A 22928-nucleotide genomic window follows, 5' to 3' on the forward strand; every position below is an offset into this window, starting at 1 on the left:
TTTTCTCTTAAATAAATAGTGTCTTAAACTGAACTAGAACAGCTAAATTATGAAGAGGGATTTTTAAAAATAGCCTAAGAACTTTGTTGTATTAAAAAGAAAATCTTGTTTTCTCCATTCAGATTTTAAAATACATTTCATATAATAAAAGCATGTTTAACATTCATATAAAGTGGATGTCACACCCCTTTTTTACCTTTAAGTTCACATTTACCATAACCTGGCACATTAATGCCTACCTGTGGCTTGCAAAGAGATAATTTTTGTCTATGTCCTTTTGAAGCAGAATGATATGTGTATTTTATATGGCTTATCTTGCATGTATTGACAGATACTACTGAAATACTATAAGGAATCACAATAGCTCTTTTTCTTGTCCAAAATAAACTTTGTATATATGTGAGAGATGTATAAAATGCATGCCTTAATTAGTAAAATATAAGAATGCTTTTTCAGAAGCTTCTGTTGTGTTTGTGGCCTCTGTAGTAATTTCAGAGGGAAAAAAATGCTTTGTCAAAGGGAGCTTCCAGCTTCTCAAGTAGAATTATAGGTTTGCATTTTTTTGTTCTGTCATGACTCATTATTTTTGACATTTTTAAAAAAAAATCCATCTCCTTTATCATTACCTACCCAACAGGAATTCTAATATTAGAAAGCAGTTTTCTTTTGAAGGGAGGGCATGAATATAGTACCTTCCATTTTACTATTACTAGAATTTGCATATCTAACTTAAAAAGCAAATATTATAGTTTGTGAAGTTTCCTAATGCCATTTTTATCTTATTTAAAATTATCATCAGTGTATGTTAGACTGGAAAGAGATGGAGTATCATTGCTCTTATTATAACTTAAAAATAAACCAATAAAGAATATTGATAAATGATCTCTGAAAATGTCCTATGTACAATCTTAGTGATATTGGCATAAAGCCAAAAGCATTTAAATAAACAAATGAACTATTTGACATTTTTCCTTAGCTATTACTCCCTAAAGTCATAGTTTCCCCAGAGTTTTTGTATGAGTTAGTCACTCTAAACATTTAAATAAGAGCCCACTAGCAACACTCCACACAAGCACTAATACAAAGTGAAGTTTTCAAGAGTCAATGCCACCAAACTAATAGGACATATTTTCTATGAATGGTAACAATTCATTACTGTTTTAAGAAATTTTAATAAATAGTTTTACACCAGCATTTTTGTGCAAAATGACACTGGCATTTTTGTACAAAATGCAAACATCTTTGGCATGTCAAAAGAGAAGTATGTATTCAAGACTGTAGGAATGGTATTTATTATATATTGAAATATAATTCAAATAGTATTCCATGAATACTAGGTTCATGTTTCTGTAAAATAAAATTCACAGATACATCTTTCCTGCCCACTAGGAGCTTACTTCCTGAATAAAATAAACGTATGGACAATAATACAAAAAAAATTATTTTAACATTATTTTTAATACATGCAGTTCTCTTGTATTAGTTATTATTTAAAATTTTCTTTTCTCTTATTCACTGTGGAACAGTTGTGCTATTTTTCTGCTTGCTGTGTTTTAAAATCCAGATTTATGTTAACTAAAACAAGTAACCCATATTGAGACCATTGTTGCTCTCCAATTATGGGCATAAAGAAGTAGGAAGGCCTTTATACTGAATTCGTTCCAATTATAATTTATATTCAATTGTTGGTTTATTTTTCTCCTTTCTTTCTTCCCTTCCCTACTTAGAAGTAGAATTTTTCTCACTAAGCTCTTCAGTTTTCATACAGATGATTGTAACATATATATATTCTATCACTGAAACTGGAGGTTCCTAGGTGAAATAACTCCATAAAACACAAATTTTAATGTATATGTTGTCAAGGACCAACTCTCCAAATTTCATAATAAAGTATAGACAGTTGCATGAACTTAGTCTAGTTGAGGTCTGTCTTCCAAGGAGATCCCAATGAACAAGAGCGTAGGCTTAAATGAATCTATGTTCTCTTCATCTATGTCAAATTATTCTTTTTAAATATTTATTTTCAGCCTACCCTTCTTGTATTCCCATGGAAGGAGCTGAGTATATTTAATATTAGGAGCACATCCAGAAGCCTTTGAGGAGGGGGATGGCTCTTCATATTCATGAAGCTTGCATACTTCTGTTGGTCATCCCTGGATTGGTCACCTCTGCTGCCATCAGTCATGAAGACTATCCTGCTGATGAAGGTGACCAGATGTCCAGTAATGACAATCTGATCTTTGATGACTATCGAGGCAAAGGGTGTGTGGATGACAGCGGCTTTGTATACAAGTTGGGAGAACGATTTTTCCCAGGGCATTCCAACTGTCCATGTGTCTGTGCTCTGGATGGACCTGTTTGCGACCAGCCAGAATGTCCTAAAATTCACCCAAAGTGTACTAAAGTGGAACACAATGGATGCTGTCCTGAGTGCAAAGAAGTGAAAAACTTTTGTGAATACCATGGGAAAAATTACAAAATCTTGGAGGAATTTAAGGTATGAGTTACCATCCATATTTATTGAATACTAACTTTTCACACCACATGTTCAGTAAATTAGTACATTACAATTAAAGTTGGAAAAACATTTTTAAATTTCTCTTTAATTTACAACAATATGGTTCCGGCTAGCATAAGTACCCCTGTAGTCAACAAATGGCCAATTGGTTTGTTGATCGTTATCTGAAGGGTTTCATGATAACCTTTCCGTTAAAAGTATTTTGGGCATGCTTAACATTTCTTTTGCCCTTAAACATTTCTTCTGCGTTATTAAATATATATTTGTTTAGGGAAAAATGTTTGTTTGGAGGCTATGTGTCTATTAATGTCTATTAAGTTAATGTTTAAATTCTGTAAGCTGTGTGTGTGTGTGTGTGTGTGTGTGTCTTAGTAGCCTCTATTTGGAGCCATTTAAATATAGCCTAGAATTATCTATTTAGTGTGTGAAAATGCAGATGCTATAGAGATACAATTCTGAGCTGTGGTCTTTATATTAAAAATATGCATTAGACCTACTTGCTATAGAGCATGATCCCCATTCTGTTCTCTGCTCACTAGATTTTTTTTACTTATAGGACCCCAGAGAGGACTGCATTTTTATAGTAGTCCATTGTAAAAAAGTAGTAAAAAAAACACACAAAAAAACTACTTTTTCAGTCTCTGTGGTATTTCTTGGTCTTTCTTTTATGCTTGTATTATATTTTCAAATAACTTGGAGTTCATTTTTATCTCTTCTTAGAGTCTCTTTTCTCCAATGGCTACTTTTAATTAGGGTTTCCTACAGGCCAGATCTGAGCCCTGAGGGTATAAATTAATATGTCAAATTACCCTCCTTAAATATAATGACAGTTTGTGCTTTGGAGTGTCTGACATACTGATGGCTTGATATAACAGATTTTCATTTTATCCAATCAAGTTCAGTGAGAAAATGCCCAGAACCTGATAGGCAAAAGAAGACATAGCTAGTTTTCAGTATGACTGTGTATGTTTGAGAGGGGATGTTAAGGTATTAGCACTGACCCAACTCCTTTCTCCACAAGAGTCAAATGGTGGAGGAAGTCAATATGTGGAAAAAAGGTTTTAACTGATCATGATCAGAGTATTCTGTGTTTTGGCATTTCATTGCATTCAGTCCATTGCAGGCTATGGGTACAAACCAGTTCTAATTTACACAAGAATACCCAATCATTTTAACTAGATTCCCAAAGACATGAGGGGAATTTTAAAGATAATTATCACTTTCAACTATCTTGCACATGTTATTCTAGACTGTTCTTTTTCATGTCTTACAATACTGTGTTGTACAATATTGTGAAGAGGCAGGATTGTCTAGTAAAATTATCAATACTTACATCAAATAATAGAGCATAGTGCATTTAATGGCTTTGTGGTCTCTAAAATATTGGATACATATTGACATTAACTAGTCTTACTTTTAGGATAATGAAAGTAAAGGTGTGTTAACAGATGATTTGATTCTAGACATGGTTCTAGAATCATGTCACTCTCTTCTGATATGCATATTTATTTAGAGGAGAATGCAAAAATTCATTGTAGAATAGCCTAGCCCAAGCAAAAAAGTATATCAGATAAAATTTCTGAAATTTATAGAATTTGGTAATCAATATTTAATAAAGGATAAAAGATATTGACAGATTATTTGAAATTGGTAAACTCACCACTAAAAATGCTATAGTTTAGCTCTATTTGTTAGATTTCATTTTATTACAAAAGTAATAACTATTTACCATGTCAAACAATAAAGATATAAAGTTAATTCCTTCACACTAATTATATGTCCCTGCTATAGTCATTATACAACTCATTGATCTGCACTACATTTCTACCTGACTCTCTATGACATGAGATTTCTTTAATGTGATTTTTTTAATGTCACTTTTTAAAAAAATACACTTTAGAGTTATAAGAGATTTAGTGATTATCTAGGGCAAATTCTTAAGAATGAGGAACTGAGATCAAGAAAGTTTGTTACTTGTCCAAAATTGTCAAGTTATTTAACCTATTTCTAAACACTGCTATTCTAACAAGTCTACGTAATGTCTCAAAGCACTTTGGCTCGAGAGCCAGATAGAACTGCATTCAAATCCCAGATTCCTCACCTGGATGTAAGACTTTGGAAAGATTCCTTAATCTTTTTGAGTCAGAGTGGCATTGACTAGAAAATGACCATCAGAATAATTACTTATCTTGGGAGAAGATATTGGGAAGATTTAATGAGATAATTTATGTGAAGTTAGCAGCCTTGTGACTGGTACACATAGTTAGTGAATAAATGGTTGTTTCCCTTCTAAACTCTCATGTCCAGGGATTTACTCTAAGTTCTAAATTCCTCTATGTCTTCTACCTACATTTTATAATTGAAGCCCAACTTTAAAAGTCATTCAACTGAAAGAATCCCAACCCATTTTTTTAAATGTTCTACTTATCTATGTGAAGTATATACACCTAAGTAAATAGCAGCCATAATCTATCATCTTGATTCTCTTTCGATTCAGCTAGCAAGAGACACGAAACTAATTTTTAAAGATGTACTGAACTGTCACATAATAATCTTGGCATATCATTAAGGAGGTTATGTTATGAGATATGTTTACATATCATACTCATCCAACAAGCATTTATTGGATGGTTTAGTATATAGGATACTATAGATGTACTTACATTGGGAAGTGAGATCTCTTGAAGGCAAAATCTCCACTCCCAAGAAAAGCAGAGACAATGTGGAGAGAGAAGGGTGGGGCTGGGGGAGAGGAAGCATTCTAAGGTGAATTCTATCATTGTGAAGCTAAACACCAAGGAATCGTGTTGTTAAAAGCTTGTCAACATGGTGTGAGTTTGGTTAACAAGCTCTATTTTTCTTCAGGATGGTCAAAGTTGGGCCTGTTCTTAAAGAAGTAATTAAAATTGATCTGGGGAGATTAAAATTCCAAAGAGGACACTGCTTGAGCAAAATCAGAGATTGAGGTGAATGAAATCTGCAAAGCAAGGCGAGAGATGAGAATAATAAGAAGGTAGATCTTTCTAAAATGCAATTATAATGAGAGAAGTAAATTTGTACATGTATTTTAGACAGTGGAGAAAGGAACTGGAATACTGGGCCAAAATATTTATAGATTCAGTCTAAAGAATAAAGGAAGGAAATCTAAAGAATAAAATGCAGGTTGTGCATAGAGATGACCTAGTTAAATTTGTTTTTTAAACAAGATCACCTTGTTGCCAAGTATAGAATTGAATAAAAGGTAAAGAGAAATTAGTGGCTGGGGCGGTGGGGCTGCTGCAGAAAACAAAGAATGAGATGACCAGGATGCATAAGAACAAAAACATTCAGGGTAGTATTTAGGATAAAAATCTAAATTCCCTGGTATAGTCTGGATTCTACTCATCAACCTCTCCAAGGATCTCTAACTCTCAGTAACTTATCTGCCCTGCGTGCTTGTATATGCTGTCCCACAGTTTTCCACCATTGCATTGCACACCTGTGTATATTCTGCTACACTACTTGAAAACTCCACTGAAATTTCATTTCATCTGGAAAGCCCCCTCTGATTGTCCTACTGCTGCATCTGGACTGGGTCTCACTCCTCCCCTGTGTTATCTCCCAGCATGCTGTGCACGCCATTCCAACAAGAACTGTATTCATAGCCAGACACTGTTAAGACCTCTGTGTGTATTAAAATGCATTTCATTTCATAATAACAGTAGGAGGATTATACTTTTGTTAGCACTGTTTTACAGATAAGAAAACTGAAGCATCAAAGTGCAATAGCTTGCCCAACATGACACAGTTCTAAAGCGTAAGACCTGGGATTCAAATCCAGGCAGCCTGGCTGCAGAATCGAAGCTCGTCACCACCCCTGCTGCCTTTATCCCACTACAATGATATAATGTGACACCACCTATCTCTCCCACTAGGCAGGTAACCCTTTGAGCCTATGGACAGGGTGTTTTGTTTTTTTTCTTTTCTTTTCTTTTCTTCTCTGTTCCCAACCATAGCACTCCTGCGTGAACCACATAACAGGCATTCAGTACATTTTTGGTAAGTGACCTAATGGGTCAGATTATAACTGAACCCATAGAGTAAAGAAGTAAATTAGAGTTTCTTTAAAATGCCTTAGTTTCTTTCTGTTTATGTGTTGATCTCTTCATTTTAATTAGTTAAAGAAGCACTCAAAGTTCAAATAAAGAGTGCTCTCTGGGCCCCTAAAGATGACACACATTGTTCACAAAGCACCTATTTCCATTCTGCTGCTTTCTACTCCATCTCCCTACCTGAGTTTGTAATTCGCACTCAGCTAGAATTAGCTTGTGTGTGTGTGTGTGTGTGTGTGTGTGTGTGTGTGTGTGTATATATATATATATATATATATATATATATATATGTATATATACATATATATACATATATACACACACATATATATGTATATATATACATGTATATATACTTTTTTTAAATACTCTGAAAATTGGACTGATTTAGTTTTAGGTCAGACACTGAAGGTTATACTACATGCAGCTAAAAGAAATAGTCCAGCTTTTGCATAACTTGTCTTATTTTAAAGTGATTTTCTGCAAGTCAACACCCAGTATCCCTAATTCAGGATTTGGATTTGCCCAAGGTCTGCCTTCCTCTGCAGGCATCGGCCTTTGCCCTAACCTAGGCTCATCTTGGATTGTGTCTCCACCCCAGTGTTATAATGACCCCCCAGTGTTTCAGTTGTGGTGCCTCACTCTGTACAGTTACAAAACATATGTCCCTACTTCAGTCTTTTCTGATCACCAAATTCAAATGTAAATTAACCCACATGTGTCACCTGGTAGGAAGAATAAAATTATTTATAAAGGTTAGGTTTGGGTTTGTTGGTTTGTTTTTCAAAATAACTGATGCAAGCTTTGAAAGTGGATTTCTCTCTACTCATTTTGAAAACTCTAAGTTTTCCAGTGTTCTGGTAATAATGTATTAAGATAAAGGTCACTGTATAGTAGTTTTCTCATCGTTCTTTTATGTGTACCCAGGCAAAATAACACTGGACCTACTTTTGAAAAAATAAGGAGTATAAATAATAAATTACAATAGCATTTCCTACAAAAAAGTTGATTGGAAATGTAGGCCCTGTCAGCTTTGACTCAGTGCTTAACTAACTTATTCTGAGTTTCCCAAAGAGAGAAATAATTTATTATTTTGCTCAGTATTTCTATAACTCTTACTCGGCTAGAATTAGCTTTTTTGTATGTTTTTTTCATACTCTAAAACTTGGACTGATTTAGCTTTCGGTCAGACACTGAAGGTTATATTATATGCAACTAAAGGAGACAGTCCAGTTTTTGCATAGCTTGTCTTATTTTAAAGTGATTTTCTGCAGTCAACACCCAGTATCCCTCACTCAGGAATTGGATTTGCTCAAGATCTGCCTTTCTCTGCAGGCATCGGCCTTTGTCCTTTTCCCACTGGGAACCAAAGACAGTAGATCAAGTTTCTGATTTTTATTTTTAAAAGGTTCAGTGTGATTATTTTCTCATGCTGCACATTTTGTGTATATGCCACTTTTTTAAAAAAGTAAACATGTTTTCATGCTGTGGCGACCTGCCTAGATTTTGCCCTGAATTTTGCATTTAATATTGAAATCTTGAGGAAAGAAGCAAAGATGACAGAAAATTAATCAACTGGAGTATTTTGCCAAATCATCACACCCGTAAAAATGTCAACGCCAAGGTTTAGAAGTGCCTTGTTCTTTAATGGATACATTCGCAGAAGGCAGGTTTTCCAGCTTTCTCATTAATCTATGCCCCATTATTAAAGTCCAGTACTGTAACATTAAACCCAGAATACTGTTTGAGCAGGAAGGATTTTTGCATTCAGGTTTGGGAAATTTGTTTGCTGTCACTTTTTTTTTTTTTTTTTTTTTTTCATATGGCAAAAGAATGGAAGGCAACATGTCCTAGGGGCTGATGACCAAATATGCAAAAGTACAGGGAAAACTGCAGGCTGTAAAGATATCTCAATTGAGGGGCTAACAGTTAACACCTTGTGGAAAAACATTTCACTGCACCTACCCATCTACCTGCCATTGCACCAGTTTCTGTGAAAGGCACAGAAACTAAGGTGATGGCACTAGGCCAAGGGCAGAGTTCGTTCTTCCAGAGGTGTGAAGGTTGTATTTATTTTAATAACAAAGAAATGGGTGAATTTTGAGTATATGGGTTGGATTTTTAAATAGTATTTTTTCCAAGAGGGCATTTACAAATTCTCGGTGAATGGTTAATGGAATCACCAAATGGTTAATGTAAGATTCCGTCTAAAGAAAGTCATAGAAAACGTCCTAATTTCATACAATAAAGGAAATTTAGGATCTTTGTTGAGAAGTTGAGAAGAGTAATTCCACAGTTGTTGACTCTGCAAAATACAGTCTCTGTTTTGCAGAGCATGACGTGGTTTTAATATTAAAATGGCCTTTGAGCGAATTCAGGAATGGCTTCTCCTTTCAAGGTGCTATGAAACAAGACAGGTCAAGAAATCTTCATCAGTAACAACTTGCTCACCTGAGGTTCAGTCCCAGCATACAGAGGAGTCTCAAAGTGAATATTCTCAGTGGGGAATTCTCATCTTTGTAAATAACTAAGGAATCATGATTTAATATGTATAATCTAAGATCAATTTCAGAGATTAGATGTCAATTTTATTAAAACTTAAATTTATAAAGTTCCTCGCACCCTTTTTCATTGTTATATTGTGCTCACTTGGCAGTTTTTAATTCTATAAAGCTACACTAAATCTAGGAAACATCAGTTTTTTATAATAATTTGTTTTATTTTCAAAATCTCCAGTAATATTCAGGAATGGTTTTCTTCATTTAACACTTTTTTAAATGAGGGAATAAGAATAAACGGCTTCCTGGTTAACCCTGGAAAAGGTGAAATAGTCTGTGTCCAGTCAGAAAAATTCTCTAGCTTTAAATTTTAAGAGGACTGATGGTCACCTAGCCCTTTGTTTAGTTGTATGTAGAAATAGTTTTTCATTCTCACGCACCGATATTTATTGCTGTCCATCATATTGCAAGACGCTGCTGCTAATGGTGGTAACTGTGTGATTAAGAATGACTACAAAGATTTGTGACTGGGCTTCTGTGCCCTGAGCTCGTGGGGCAATTGGTGTTTGATTTGCAGCCACATCTGTGATTTGTGGAGCTTGTCACTGTTAGTGACTACCTCAGACTTGAGTTCAGCCACCAGCCACTTACTGAGTCTCCAATGGTACAAGAAGATGAAATTGAAAAGGTGACCTGGTAGTCTCCCTTTCAAACTTTAACTCCAGTTGTATAATGTGTTGGATATTTTAGAAATTTGCCTATTTTTAATTGTGGCTTTACTCTCCAAAATGCATAATTGATTAATGGTCTGATATTAACAGGTGTGTTTCTTTCTATTTCCTTTACATTATTTCATAAATCAGGTCTACATATTTTGTGTAAATTTTGTAGAATAATCTAGATGATCCAAATTGAAATTGCTCTATATGTGTATTGAAGCATGCACTCGCATGCGTGCATGCGTGTATGGTGCATGTTTGTGTTTGTGTTTGAAATTCGAAGGAGCTGGAATGTTCTTAAAGAAAATCTTACTTTAAAATTATGTGAATCTTGTTCCTACTTCTCCTTAGTCGCCATGACCCCATATTTTTGTTTTATTTTCCTACAGCTTGATTTATACATCAGGCAGTGTTTTATGAAGGCCAGCACAGGAAAAGCTTATTGGTTTATTTTTCAGTTGTACTTTGACAAGTTTTTGAGGAAGAACTTGAAACAAATAACCAAGAGGCAATTTGAAGTGATCAGTAGTTTTGCTTATCCAGGTGATCTTTCAAACAATAGCCATTATTAATAGGGAACCAGCTTATTTTAGAGTCTGTGCTTTGACCTTTTATTATCACTACTGATTAACATCAGTAATTTCAGTCTAACACACCTCCATCGTTGATTTCCTTGCCTCTAGCCTTCGGTATGTAGCACATCACAGTAAAGCCATCTTTGCAAGGATTTAATGACACAATGAAAAGAGTGAATAAAGTACTAAAGTAACAACAAAAATCATTTATCTCCCAAGAAAGTTTTCAGATGATAGTTTGTGGCTGTGAAAAGTTGTCTAAAGGAGATAAAAGTCCATTGAGCACAACTCTTAATTCTTTCCCTATTATGTCATGTGACCATGAACAAAACTCAAATAATTTTAATCTTTCTATCTATAGGATGAGTACTGTAATATATCATATATGTCTTGTGAAGAATAAATGGTATTGGGAAATTGAAAATTATAGTATTACATATTAATTTATAACTAAATTCTAACTGCTTAAATTTGTTTGAATTAAATATTACTTGGATAGGATTTTGAAATAACTTTGTTTTAATATTGACCTTAGACGACCAGTGTTACTTCTTGGCATGGAATTGTTTTCTAGTATCTGAGTTTATATAAATTCTTCTATTGATAAAAGACCAGCATTATGGTCTGTTTTTCACAGTCTAGGTCCTACCTTCTTTTAAGAGCTGACCATAGAATTTTAGATCTGGAAAAGAACTTTGAAATTATTTTGTAACTGTAACTCCCTTATTTTACAGATGATAAAACAAGGCCAGCAGAAACGTATTGAAAACACCACAATAGCATAGCTCATTATTTGCAAAGGCAATATATTAATACACTGTTCTCCTGTGGTCTTTTTTATACATTTTACTACCTTCAGGTATAACAGGAAAATGCCGCTCATTTGCATCTTTCTTTCCAATAAATATGTTTGCTGCAAAGATTTATGTCAACCGATTGTCTATAGAAATGTGATGTTAGGACCTATTACCATGACAACCCAGAGTTACAAGTACACAAGAACAATAAAATATTGGCATATCTAAAATCAGTCTGACACAGATAGGCTCCTTTTGCAAATTGCAATTTGCAAAGTCTCTGATAAAAAGGAGATCCTCTGTCTAAAAACGAACAATTCTGTAATTAAACCAAAGAATATAGGCCAAAATAAAATAAAAATAGATTAAACACTACCTATTTGTTTTGACATAGACTATTAAGAAGTAACAAAGAAACTAAATTAGCTATTCTTACCATACATGTGGTGGTTTTCAGGAAGTGAGGACTGTGTTCTTGGTTTTTTCACTCTGCAAACTCCCATCTCTCACTGCACAACTGGAACAGAATATGCAAAATGGATGGTGTGTGCAAATATCTCTAGTTACATGGCATTGGAACAAAGGCATATCCTTAAAATGGCACATGGTCAGTATCATCTAAGGCAAGGAAGTTGGAAAAACTCACATGCCTTGATCTCTCCTTTTTTAATACCAATTAAAATGATTTAAATTTACATTTTTCTAAAGTTTCCCAGACTATTCTAATGATCAGCTGTGTCTGGTAAACAATGCCATCGTGTAGTCTTTTCCAGACTATCTTCTAGGGAACACTAGTACCCTGTGAGATTCTTAGTAAGGATTTCGATTTTTTTTTGCCATGGTCAAGTAACTTTGACCATGACAAAGTTACTCAATTCCTTTAACATGTCTTGGAAATGGGCAGTGCACATTAGTATACTGACAGTGCTTGAGCATTTTTAAAGTGTTTGTTTGAGAATCGGTATATATAGTTTAACAGATAAGAGCTTAACAGTGTGGTTGAAAACTGGATTTTAGAGTGGGCTCAATCATTTACCGCCAAGTGACTTAGGCACATATTACCTCTGTCTGTCTTAGTGTACACATCTCTAAAATAGAGATAATAGTAAAAATTTGGCACACAAGAAGGGATTCATAAAAGCTATCTGACATTTTTACTATTATTACTACTAAACTGACTTTAATCCTGTGTTTCACAAATTTATGAAACACTTTTTTTTCTCAGAACATCTATTAACATCTTGAAGTTAATAATAATACAGTGAAATACAGTTTAAAAATATCTGGCTAATGATTCAACATTATCGTTTATTCCGTTGACTCTGTAGGCAGTTAATGATAAAAAAAATCTGTATGTCTCAGTGTATCTTCTCATTTCTGGTTCTTTTTAAAGTTCCCCAAATTGCAATTAATGTGATTATTTATGGTAATTTATTAATTTTTGTTACATAAAACAGTTTAACTGTAAAGTGACTTATCCAAAATAATAAAGACAATGATGCCAGTTACATATAACCAAAAAGTTAAGACAGGGTTGGGCACATTATAATCCATTAGCCAAATCCAGCTCACCACCTATTTGGTAAATAGAGTTTTATTGGAAACAGTAATGCTTTTCATTTATGTATTGTCTGTTGTGTCTTTTAGGCTACAATGCACAGTTGAGTAGTGCCCAACAGATCGTATGACCCAGATGGATCAAAACTATTTTCTATCTGGCCCTCTATAGCAAAAGTTTGCCAACTTCTGATCTAGGATCAAATTCTTCTTCCCTTTATACTTCCCTCGAATTGTACTGTCAGCAACTCTTTCTAAACTGAATTCTTGCAGGTTACATATTATTTGGGTTCTGATAGATATCGGACCTACTTCACTTGTGGGTGGTCTCAGGGATCTCTTTTCACACATGTAAATTTTAAAAGGCATATAGACTTGCCTATTTTAAATGTGTTATATACATACTTAACAGTAAATATCTCTTTGCATTCACACTTGTCTGCAAGGAATACAGCTTTGCTTTTTGCATGGATGCATAATAATTTAATAACTTTCCACTTACAGAGAATTCTCAGATATAATAGATAAGCAAAAATAATCAAATTTTCATTATTTTTATATCTTGTGCTTTTTGAGACGCGGCAAGTCAAATATATATTTTAGTTTAAAGTAATGTAATTATTTCCTATTATACTAAGTGAAAAAAACATATATATATATATATATATAGTCTGTGTACTTAGGTATCAGTCCATTTTTACATTTTTCAATCAACTTACATACTCTATAGTTTGATTTTATTGTGCCCCATTTTACTAAATATCTCTCACATGGGGTAGGTCTTGTGGGGGTGCACCAAAATATATGACATAAATCTGACACTCCAGGTGTTCCTAGACTATCAAAAGAAATAATACAAGTACCACTAATAACAGGTGGCTGTGATGACTGCTCTAGGAACTCCTATAAAGAAAGGAGTAATTCAGTCTCAAGGACTGAAGGAAGATATCCTAAGAGTGGAAATTTTAGTGCATTAAAAGTATTTCAAAAAAAAAATTGGAAAATTTGTGCAAGTAAATGCAAAGCATGTACAGAGAAAAGTGAATTAACCCAAGTGGCCAGAGCACACGGCATGGAGGAAACAAAAAGTGAGTGAGAAGAGTGAGAAGGGAGCATGGGGCCAACTCACAACATGAATTGGCTGAGGAGCTTGGGTCACAGCCTGGACTAAGTAGAGAGTTACCCAAGGGCTTGAGTGACACAACCAGATCTAGGCCTCAGGCAGAACAAGTAATTGATGACAATTTCATGAACTATTTTGCACCAGTGTTCCCTTATTGAGTTATTTCGTTCTAAGACATTTTTATTCTCATAAATGAGAGGGAATGGCTTTTGATTCTAACTCTAATACTCTCTCTATTATAGCTGACCAGGTTCCACAAGTTCACTGTGGACATTACGCAGGACAAGTGGTAGAGATGATCTATTTTTCATTCGAGCGTGTACATGTCCTATAGTCTTGAATAAGTGTTCAATTACAACTCAAAAATTTAACGTTAAATCCTGTATATTTCTGATGGAAATGTAATACATTGCTGACATGAAGAAAATTCTTTCTCTGCTCCATATTTTACAGGGCTCAATTTCTTTCATTTTAAAATCTCCCATGGCCATAGAGAGGCCATATAAAGAGGCACATTCCCAATCATTAAAACAAACAAACCAAAACTGCATTCTGAATGTAGTGCGAATTGACTAGGAATATTTTTGCAAATTTAGGTTGTTTTTTTTTTTTTTCTTTCTTTACTTCCTACATCAGTGAAGTACAAATTTAGAATAACAACAACAAAAAACCACAGACCTCGATAATGACTTTTTCAGTCTAAAAATACCATAGTCAATTGTAAAAACTTCCAGTAGTTATCAAATTTAGTCATTTTTTTCTTATAGTGAAAAACGTCTATAGCTCTCTAAAACTTATTTTTACTGCATATTAGTTTTATTTCCCATTCCTAAATATGACAGGGGAAAAAATAAAATTGTTCAATCTAACCTTAATTTTTCCTCAACATTAAAAGTAAAATCCTGCTAAAATACTGAACCTTTGGCTACTAAGATTTAGAAAGCTTCATCAGGGAGAAAAAAGACAATCACAGAGAATTTTACTTTTGTTCATGAGATTCTAGGACATTCACATTGAAGCTAGAAGATACTTAAATAAGACTCCAAAACATGTGAGCTTACATTACCCTGTACAACAAGTCTGTTTTGGGCAAGAATCTGATTAAAGATTGAAGTTTCATCTCTGTAAATAAGGATCTAACCATTATCTGAGTGCAAACATTGTTACGTTTTAGAGATGCTTTTCAAAACTCTAAAAGATATGTTCTTTACAAATCCAATATTTTAAGTCATTCATAATGAAAATGATTATGCTATAATAACATGAATACTTTATGGTAAATGTAGAACGTCCTTGAGAAATACACAACCATTGAAAATGTACAAAGGGAAATAAATAAAGGAATACTGGTCAAGTTGAAAGCTACGATGAAGATGATAGTCATTTAAATGATGTTACATAGTTTACAAGTTCCGTTATATAGTTCACAAGTTTCGCTTAGTCTTATAAGAAATCAAGTGAGAAAATTAGAGCCCTATTGATATTATGTTATTATTACCTCCATCTTGCAAATGAGAAAACCCAGGTTCAAGTGGCCTAAGTAATCCGTCCAAGGTAAAACAACAGTTTTTGACAGCATGACTTGAGCTCCAAATGTGCTTATTCTATACAGCCCAATTCCAGTGGGCGATAGCACTAACAAATTTTATACATAGTTTCAAAATTGTGGCTGCTCCTGATGTACCTTGCACAGAAATACACACTAAATTTGAAAGGTTTATCAAGAAATTATTTGTTCAAGGTTTTTAAAATTGAAATATACTTTCATATTATTGCCTACAAGCCATCTCAATATATTTTTATGGAATGAGGTAAGCTATGAATTAAGCATCAAATAATGAAGTATAAAATTCATTAGGAAATTGCTGTTTGGACTTCAAATTTGAAATTAATATATTTTAATATTAGCAGTTATAAAACACTTTATTAATTTTAAGTGCTTCCCCTTTATAACATGTAAAAGAACGTTACTAGCAAATGGAAAATAAAGAAAAGATTTCAACTTTTAGATAATATTTGCTCAGAGAAATACTGAGACAGTGGCAAAGAGTGATTTCTTAACTAATAGTCTGTTTGGCACTCACAATACAAATGGATTTGGTTGTAACAGGCCTATAACTCCTATATCCTGAGTTCACTGTGCACCACGGAAGGCTAGCAAGCTAAGTAATGGCCCTCTCTCTTTTCTGACATCACTTCCTTTTAATGTTTCCATAGAATAGGACTGGTGTATCTGCCACTTACATAATTCTTTCAGGTTGTAGAATTCTAATGGTGATGTATTCTCCCCCACCCACACATGGCCTTATTTTAATGCTATTATAGGTAACTAGCTTTTTAATTGATACCAACAATCTGTCCTTCTCAGTGTCAATGGAAAAGTTTTGAAATTATACAGTTACTCATCTCTTCCCCATTGCATAAATAGGTGATAAATGAAGTATCTTTAGTATGGAAACACAGGATCTACTGAAAATACTTAGTTCATTGTCAAAGACCTGTCTTGTACGAAAGTCAACTGTCAATCCAGCTTATCAGTGAAGGACTAAAGGCTGCTGCTTTTATAGGCTATTTCACAAGTATAGGTGTGATACTTTATCAAAATCTGTGTCTCGAATCCTCTAGCCTTTGTCTATTCCATTGGGTTCTCCTTCTAAGATCTTAGAGGCAGCAAAAATATTTTCCCCCTTTTGCATTCAAACCGGTATTTCCTTGATAAGTGCACCTTGCCTACTTAAAAAATATATCTGTGATTGCAACTAAAGAAAAATACTTTTACTTACATTCTACTTATCCTTTTCTTTTCTGCATGCTATTCTTCATAATTCAGAAAAAGCTACTTTTTTTTGTCGTGAAACTCTTGAAAACATTCAGAAAATAATATTAGTTCACTAGACCATCAGTTTATGAGAATAAATGGTATGTAATTGTAGAGGTAGAGTTACCTGTCCATAAAACATAAGCCAGAGTATATTAAAGTAATTTTTTCAGGTAAAATATGTTTAGGGAAAAAGTAAGCCATTCATATAATGTCACGTGTTGCAAATATAAGATGAATTTTGAAGAATGAGTTAACTTTTTTGTACTTGGTAATTAACAATTTTATATCAGGCATTTCATCAATTGTTTTGCAATATTCTTGAGTTTTACATTAGCTTGGAGTAAATGCAAATAAAAATAAACTCCAGTAATTCTGTATTCCATTTTTAAAATGTACCATCAGTTATTCTTATAAAAAATTATTTGTTTTAAAAAATTAAAATATATTTATAGATCTAGATTCTCACTATTGTGTTTTAGACTGTCATTTATTAAAGACAAGCCAGATCTGTAGTTCATCTTGGTTCACTTTGTATACATTATCATGTATATAATGTACATTTCATAAATATACTAGATAAATAATTTTTTAAAATTATATTTTATTTCTGAATTTAGTTTATTAACTAGTTTATCATAAATGTATGGCCAAAGCTATGTGCACTTCTTCAGTCACTTGACTGAAATGTGTTTTTAATAAACATGAAGTGTTCTTTGACAGACACCTAGAAATAATATTCTAGAATGTATTATCAAAATATCAACTTCCCAGAAAAAGCCAGAACAGCTACTATTTAACGTGTTACTCAAATAATACATCATACACATTTGCTACAAAAAATATTTATGCATCTGATTTTTTTATTTGCTTCAGCGGTATTAAAATTCTTTAAGACGTTCCAGCTCTATGTTCATAACTTTGTAAGACTTACTATCTCAGTATTTCAAATATATTCCAATCAATAGGGCAGAACACTGAAGAGGTCATCATAATCCCATTCAACAGGGGACACTGAGGAGCATTTTAATCAGTGATGCAGTGGGTTTTCTTTTTTTCGGATGGTTGTGAATTTTGGTTAAAACCCATCAGATTCATTGATTATTAGGTGACACCTACTGCACGCAAATTACTGGCTACAGGAGTGACAGTGGATGTTAAGTATTCTTGTATTCTGTAATTTAATGTATATTTTAATGAAGTGAACAGTGAGATTCCCGACAGGCATCAGCAACTTTGAAATAGTGTCTTCCAAACTTCTCATACAGTTTGAAAGTAATGAGATTTGTTTCATAAAGTGATGAAATTTATGCCATAAATTATCCCTAAAAGAAGAGTGCTTCTTAACACAGTATATTTTCCTTGGTAGAGATCAGATTTTAAATAGTTGTTTAATGGGAAATTTTTGAAAAAGTAACCTGAGCACTCATATATTTAAAAATTTCTACCAATTATCAAAGGTAGAGACTGCATAGTTTCCAAAGTCTAATGTAACTTGGTCAGAAGGAAAGTCATTGATAGTATGCTAAAACTTGGCATTTAGAATACTCGTATATCCTGTCCATTTAGTTATCTATTCCTTAGACCTCCAGCAATATTTACAGAGGGCTTTCTAGAAATCAAATTTTGTTTCTCAGAATATTCAGAATGTGTTTTGTTGGACTTTGTACTCTAACCCATCCTTTAAGAAAATGGACATGTTTAAGGTCTTTTTCCTAAAAAACACTGCATCATATACTAAAATAATTTTGTTTAATAAGCAGCCATTGAACTTGATATACATTATAAAATGAGACTAGCTTTTCTCAGACTCTTGAGCAATTTCTCTGCATGTGTACTTGTCCTAAATTTAGTTATCATAGTATTTTCTAGTGCAATAAAAGTCTGCAATCATCTGCTAGATAGTGTAGTCAATGGAGTGCTTGAAGATTGACTTACATTGGGATCCACCTGATAGATATTATGAATTTCAAATTACCTTTAGAGAGTGAGTTTATGTTCATTGCCATAATATTGAAACTCAAATAGTTGTTTCATGACTCATAGTCCGAAACTTTTCCCCCTAAAGCGCCCTTGAACATGGATGAAGCTTCTCAGATGTATGGCTTAATAAATAAAAAAAACCATAAATTTTGCATAAGTGATTATGCATATGTTAAATATTTATTGATTATTATGTGATAAGTTGTCTTCTTGGTACTCAGAATATGGCAATGAACAGTATACTATATAAGAAGCTTATAATCTACGGGGAAGGCAGATAAGAATCAATCGATCAATAACTATGAACAAATTCATAAGATAATTTCATGAACTGATTAGAGGTCGGCGTGAACAACATTATGGAGAGAGATGATGGAGGGATAGTCTGGGGAGACCTACCTGCAGAGAGGGAATTTGAATTGACATCTAAATGATGAGCCTTCAGGAAATTAAAATGGGTCTGTTGCTTTTCTTTTTCTGAGTGATTTCCAATGGTCATTTTAACCATTCACAATTGTTCTTAATTTAGAGGCTTCTAATCATTTGTTTTCAATGTGTTTCTGACATGATTAATTCTATTCGTTCACAAAATCCCGCCCCCCACCCAACTAAGTCCGATAAAACTTTATTGCGACCACCTCTGCCATCAGATTACACTTTGGACCAGAGAAATAACTTAAATATTCTTTTAAATGTAGTCTTGTGCTCCCAATTTTATACTTTAATTTTTTTTCAGAAAACTCATTAAGAATGCAAGTAAATATAATGATGATGTAATATTTCTTACATATTTTATGTGCTTCACAATAACTCTATGAAGCTGGTAATATTGTTATTCTCATTTTATAGATTAAGAAACTAAGGCACAGACAGTTACGTAATTTCCCCGAGATTCCCAGCCATTAAGCAAAGCATCTAAGACTAGAACTCAAGAACCATGGCTACAGAGAGCTTGCTGTTAGCCATAATACCACAACCACCCAAGCAAAGCCAGCTATGTGAGATTATTTTTTTCTATTTTTCCTAATTGAGAGTGTCTCAACTTGTATGAATATTGTTATACTATACTTCATTGAATTAAAACAGAGAGCTGAACACTGCTATGTCCCTTGTCACTTTGACGTTTAACTTCATATAACAAATCTTATGGACTGTGACCATTTCCTGCTGGGCACTCTGTGAACAATGCCAGTAACAGTCACCACATAAATAATGATGCCATGAGGTATGGTTGCATGAACCAAACACTCAGGTTTTCCTCAGGTATAGATAAGTAAGTAAATATTCAGAATACAAAATAAATGTGCATTGTCTATAAATATTTGGAAAATTCTATGTAACAGTCTGTAATAACATGTTCTAATAATCCTGCATTAACTCTTAGCTTCCAAATTCTTACAAAGAACATATTTGACAATTGTTTAGAAGTTATTCAATTATTCCAGTAATTAAGTTACTAGTTCTCAGTGTAATTTTTTCATTAAAAAAAAATCATGGAGAATTCTATTGTTTCTAGGATTCTAGTACCTCTCCTCCAATTCTCCAAGAATGCTCAGAAATCACAGACAGAGACATTGGGATTTGAACTCCATGGTCTTTAGAAGATAACTATTTTGAAAATGATGGTGTATTGCCATGTTTTCATTCTGATACCAAGGAAGAAAATTTGGATTCTAGTCACCTAAAGCAATATTTAAGAAAATATATATATATATATATATATAAAATGTTTCCCCAAAAATAAGACTAGGTCTTATATTAAGGTGTGCTCCAAAAGACACATTAGGGCTTATGTTCAGGGGATGTCAACCTGAAAAATCATGCTAAGGCTTATTTTCTAGTTAGGTCTTATTTTTGGGGAAACATGGTGTATGTATGTATATATATATATATATATATAGAGAGAGAGAGAGAGAGAGAGAGAGAGAGAGAGAGGTATATATAATAGATATAATAAATGTAACATATATAATTATATATATTATATATATATACATATATATATTATATCTATCTATCTATCTATCTATCTATATATATATATATATATCAGGAAACCCCTTTGAAATTTGGGTGCAACTGGGGCATTTGGATTTGCCATGCAAATGTATTCAGTGATAGCAGGAACTACAGATAAAATGCACAGTTTCTGTTTAAACAAGATCCCACATTAGATATTCAAAACACTAAGCCTGAGGTGTAGACTCACAACATATACTCAGATCATCTAACACACACATCAACAAATAAATTTGGTCTTTAACCCTAATTTCAATTAAAATTTATGTAAAGGTACATATAGTGAATGTTACTTCATTTTCCAAAGCTTTCATAGAAATAAAATGTTCTGTGACATTTCTTAGAAAAAGATTTTCCTGGTATAAAATTGTAGGGTGGTGTCATTTAATCATCTTACTTACCAAATCTCTAACTGACTAAAGCCTTGTACTAGAAATAATTTCTCACATGTTCCTTTAAAAAGGCTAGTAAGGATATATATATATATATATATATTTTTTTTTTTTCCCCAAGTACTTGTTTCCGTGTCCTCTGCACCTCTAAGGATAGCTTTATTGTTTAATCTTTGGTTTTACGGGTACATTTTCAGATTTAATCTATAGTTTTCATATTGAAGAGCCTGATAAAAGGGAATTTGTAACCAGCCCAGCGCATGAGATGTAAAGATTTATTCAAAGCACCAAACCTTTCAGAGTTTTACGCTGTAAAGTAGGAAGGATTTTTAAAGTCTGAACTTAATGTCAAAGTAGCACACTGCTCACTCCTAAGAACATCTTGCTGTCTAAGCAACGTCTTTTCAGAAGAGCAGGGGAAAGCAGGGGCAGTGGAGGAAGTGAAGCTGTGCAAGAAAACAATGGTGTCGGAACCGGTGAGCTTATGAAAGGAAAGAGGCGTGGCAAGAGGGCTGAAGGGACTTGAGCGGGAGGTCAATGGGTGCAATTTGATGGGCAGTTTAGAGGGGGAAGAGAGGTGCATATGGAGCAAATGAGAAGAAATGGACTGAAACAGTGACGTTATTTGGGGAAAAAATGAAAATAAAAGAAGAAATAACATGTTTCAGACAAGAGATTCTGGAACAGGAAGTGACAGAGCACACGAATAAAATCAGGTTCAGGAAGGATTTGAAGCTGCTAATGGCTGGGGTGACATTTTTATTTTTCTAATTTATGTTTCTCATTATTCAAAATCCTTCAAAAATCAGGCACCCTTTTATCAGGAAGCCTTGTAGCCTAAGCTGTTACCCAGAGTATTTCTCAGGATTCTAGTGCATGCACATCCAGCCTTCTCTGACTTCAGACAAATGCCCTGGGGTCTCTACTGGGCCCCTATCCATTAGTGCTTCTCCCACATACCAGTGAATGTAGCTCCCAGGCTCCAAGGCTTGAACATGAGCCTTGTGGCAACCTGACTTCAGCCTACTCCAATTTTCTATTCACAGAAGGTTAACAAGCTCTGCAGCTCCATAATAATCTTTGTATGCATAATTATCCTAGTTACTGTAATTGTCTTTCTTAGCAAGAAGTATCTATCCTCTATAAATCAATTATAGGTAATCCCCGTATAACATGGTTGTTAGGTTCCTAAAAATGCCATGTTATGTGAATCTGTGTTATACGAAACAAAGAACTAATACCAAAAAGGAGATTGGGTTCAAAAAATTTTTAAAAAGATACTATTACATTTTTATAATTAAGAGAAATATCTTTATTAAAGCAATTTTCACCAAAATATAACATATTAATATGTAACTAATATTTTCTTCATCACTACTAAGCACCATTAATCAAGGGCGTTTTTTGTGTGTGTGTTGTTTTTTTTTTTGACAAAATATCTTTTTTTCTTTTTTATGTTTTCTAGTTCTATAATTTTTTAAAACATTTTTTTATTAGTTTCATGTATACAAAACACCGTAATAGTCATTTGTCATATATATATATATATATATATATATATATATATATATATATATATCTGTAGTTGACATTCATTATTGTTCAGCTTCAGCTTCAGGTGTACAGATTGGTGATCAGGCATCTACAGCATCCCTGAGGTGGTCTCCCTAATAAGACAAGTGTCCATCAGATACCCTACAAACTCTTTACAACATTATTGATTATATTCCCCAAATTGACTTTCATATCCCCGTGGCAATCTTGTGGCTTGACAAGGTATCTTCATCCTCTGAACTTAATACTCCACAAAGAAAATGGATTTAAAATTCTAATACATT

The 22928-nt window shown here is 33.5% G+C and overlaps 1 protein-coding gene across 4 annotated transcripts in view; it reads left to right on the top strand.

The window, feature by feature from the left end:
• VWC2L (von Willebrand factor C domain containing 2 like) overlaps positions 1 to 22928 on the top strand; it is a 155949-nt gene that overhangs the window by 899 nt on the left and 132122 nt on the right. For all 4 annotated transcript variants that reach the window (XM_019727030.2, XM_074312786.1, XM_074312798.1 and 1 more), the window contains exon 2: positions 2028 to 2497. In XM_019727030.2, the coding sequence (XP_019582589.1) occupies positions 2108 to 2497 (390 nt within the window). In that variant the 5' untranslated portion in view covers positions 2028 to 2107. The remainder of the gene's footprint in view (positions 1 to 2027; positions 2498 to 22928) is intronic.

This window comes from Rhinolophus sinicus, linkage group LG01 (assembly GCF_036562045.2).
Source record: "Rhinolophus sinicus isolate RSC01 linkage group LG01, ASM3656204v1, whole genome shotgun sequence".
NCBI lineage: Eukaryota > Metazoa > Chordata > Mammalia > Chiroptera > Rhinolophidae > Rhinolophus > Rhinolophus sinicus.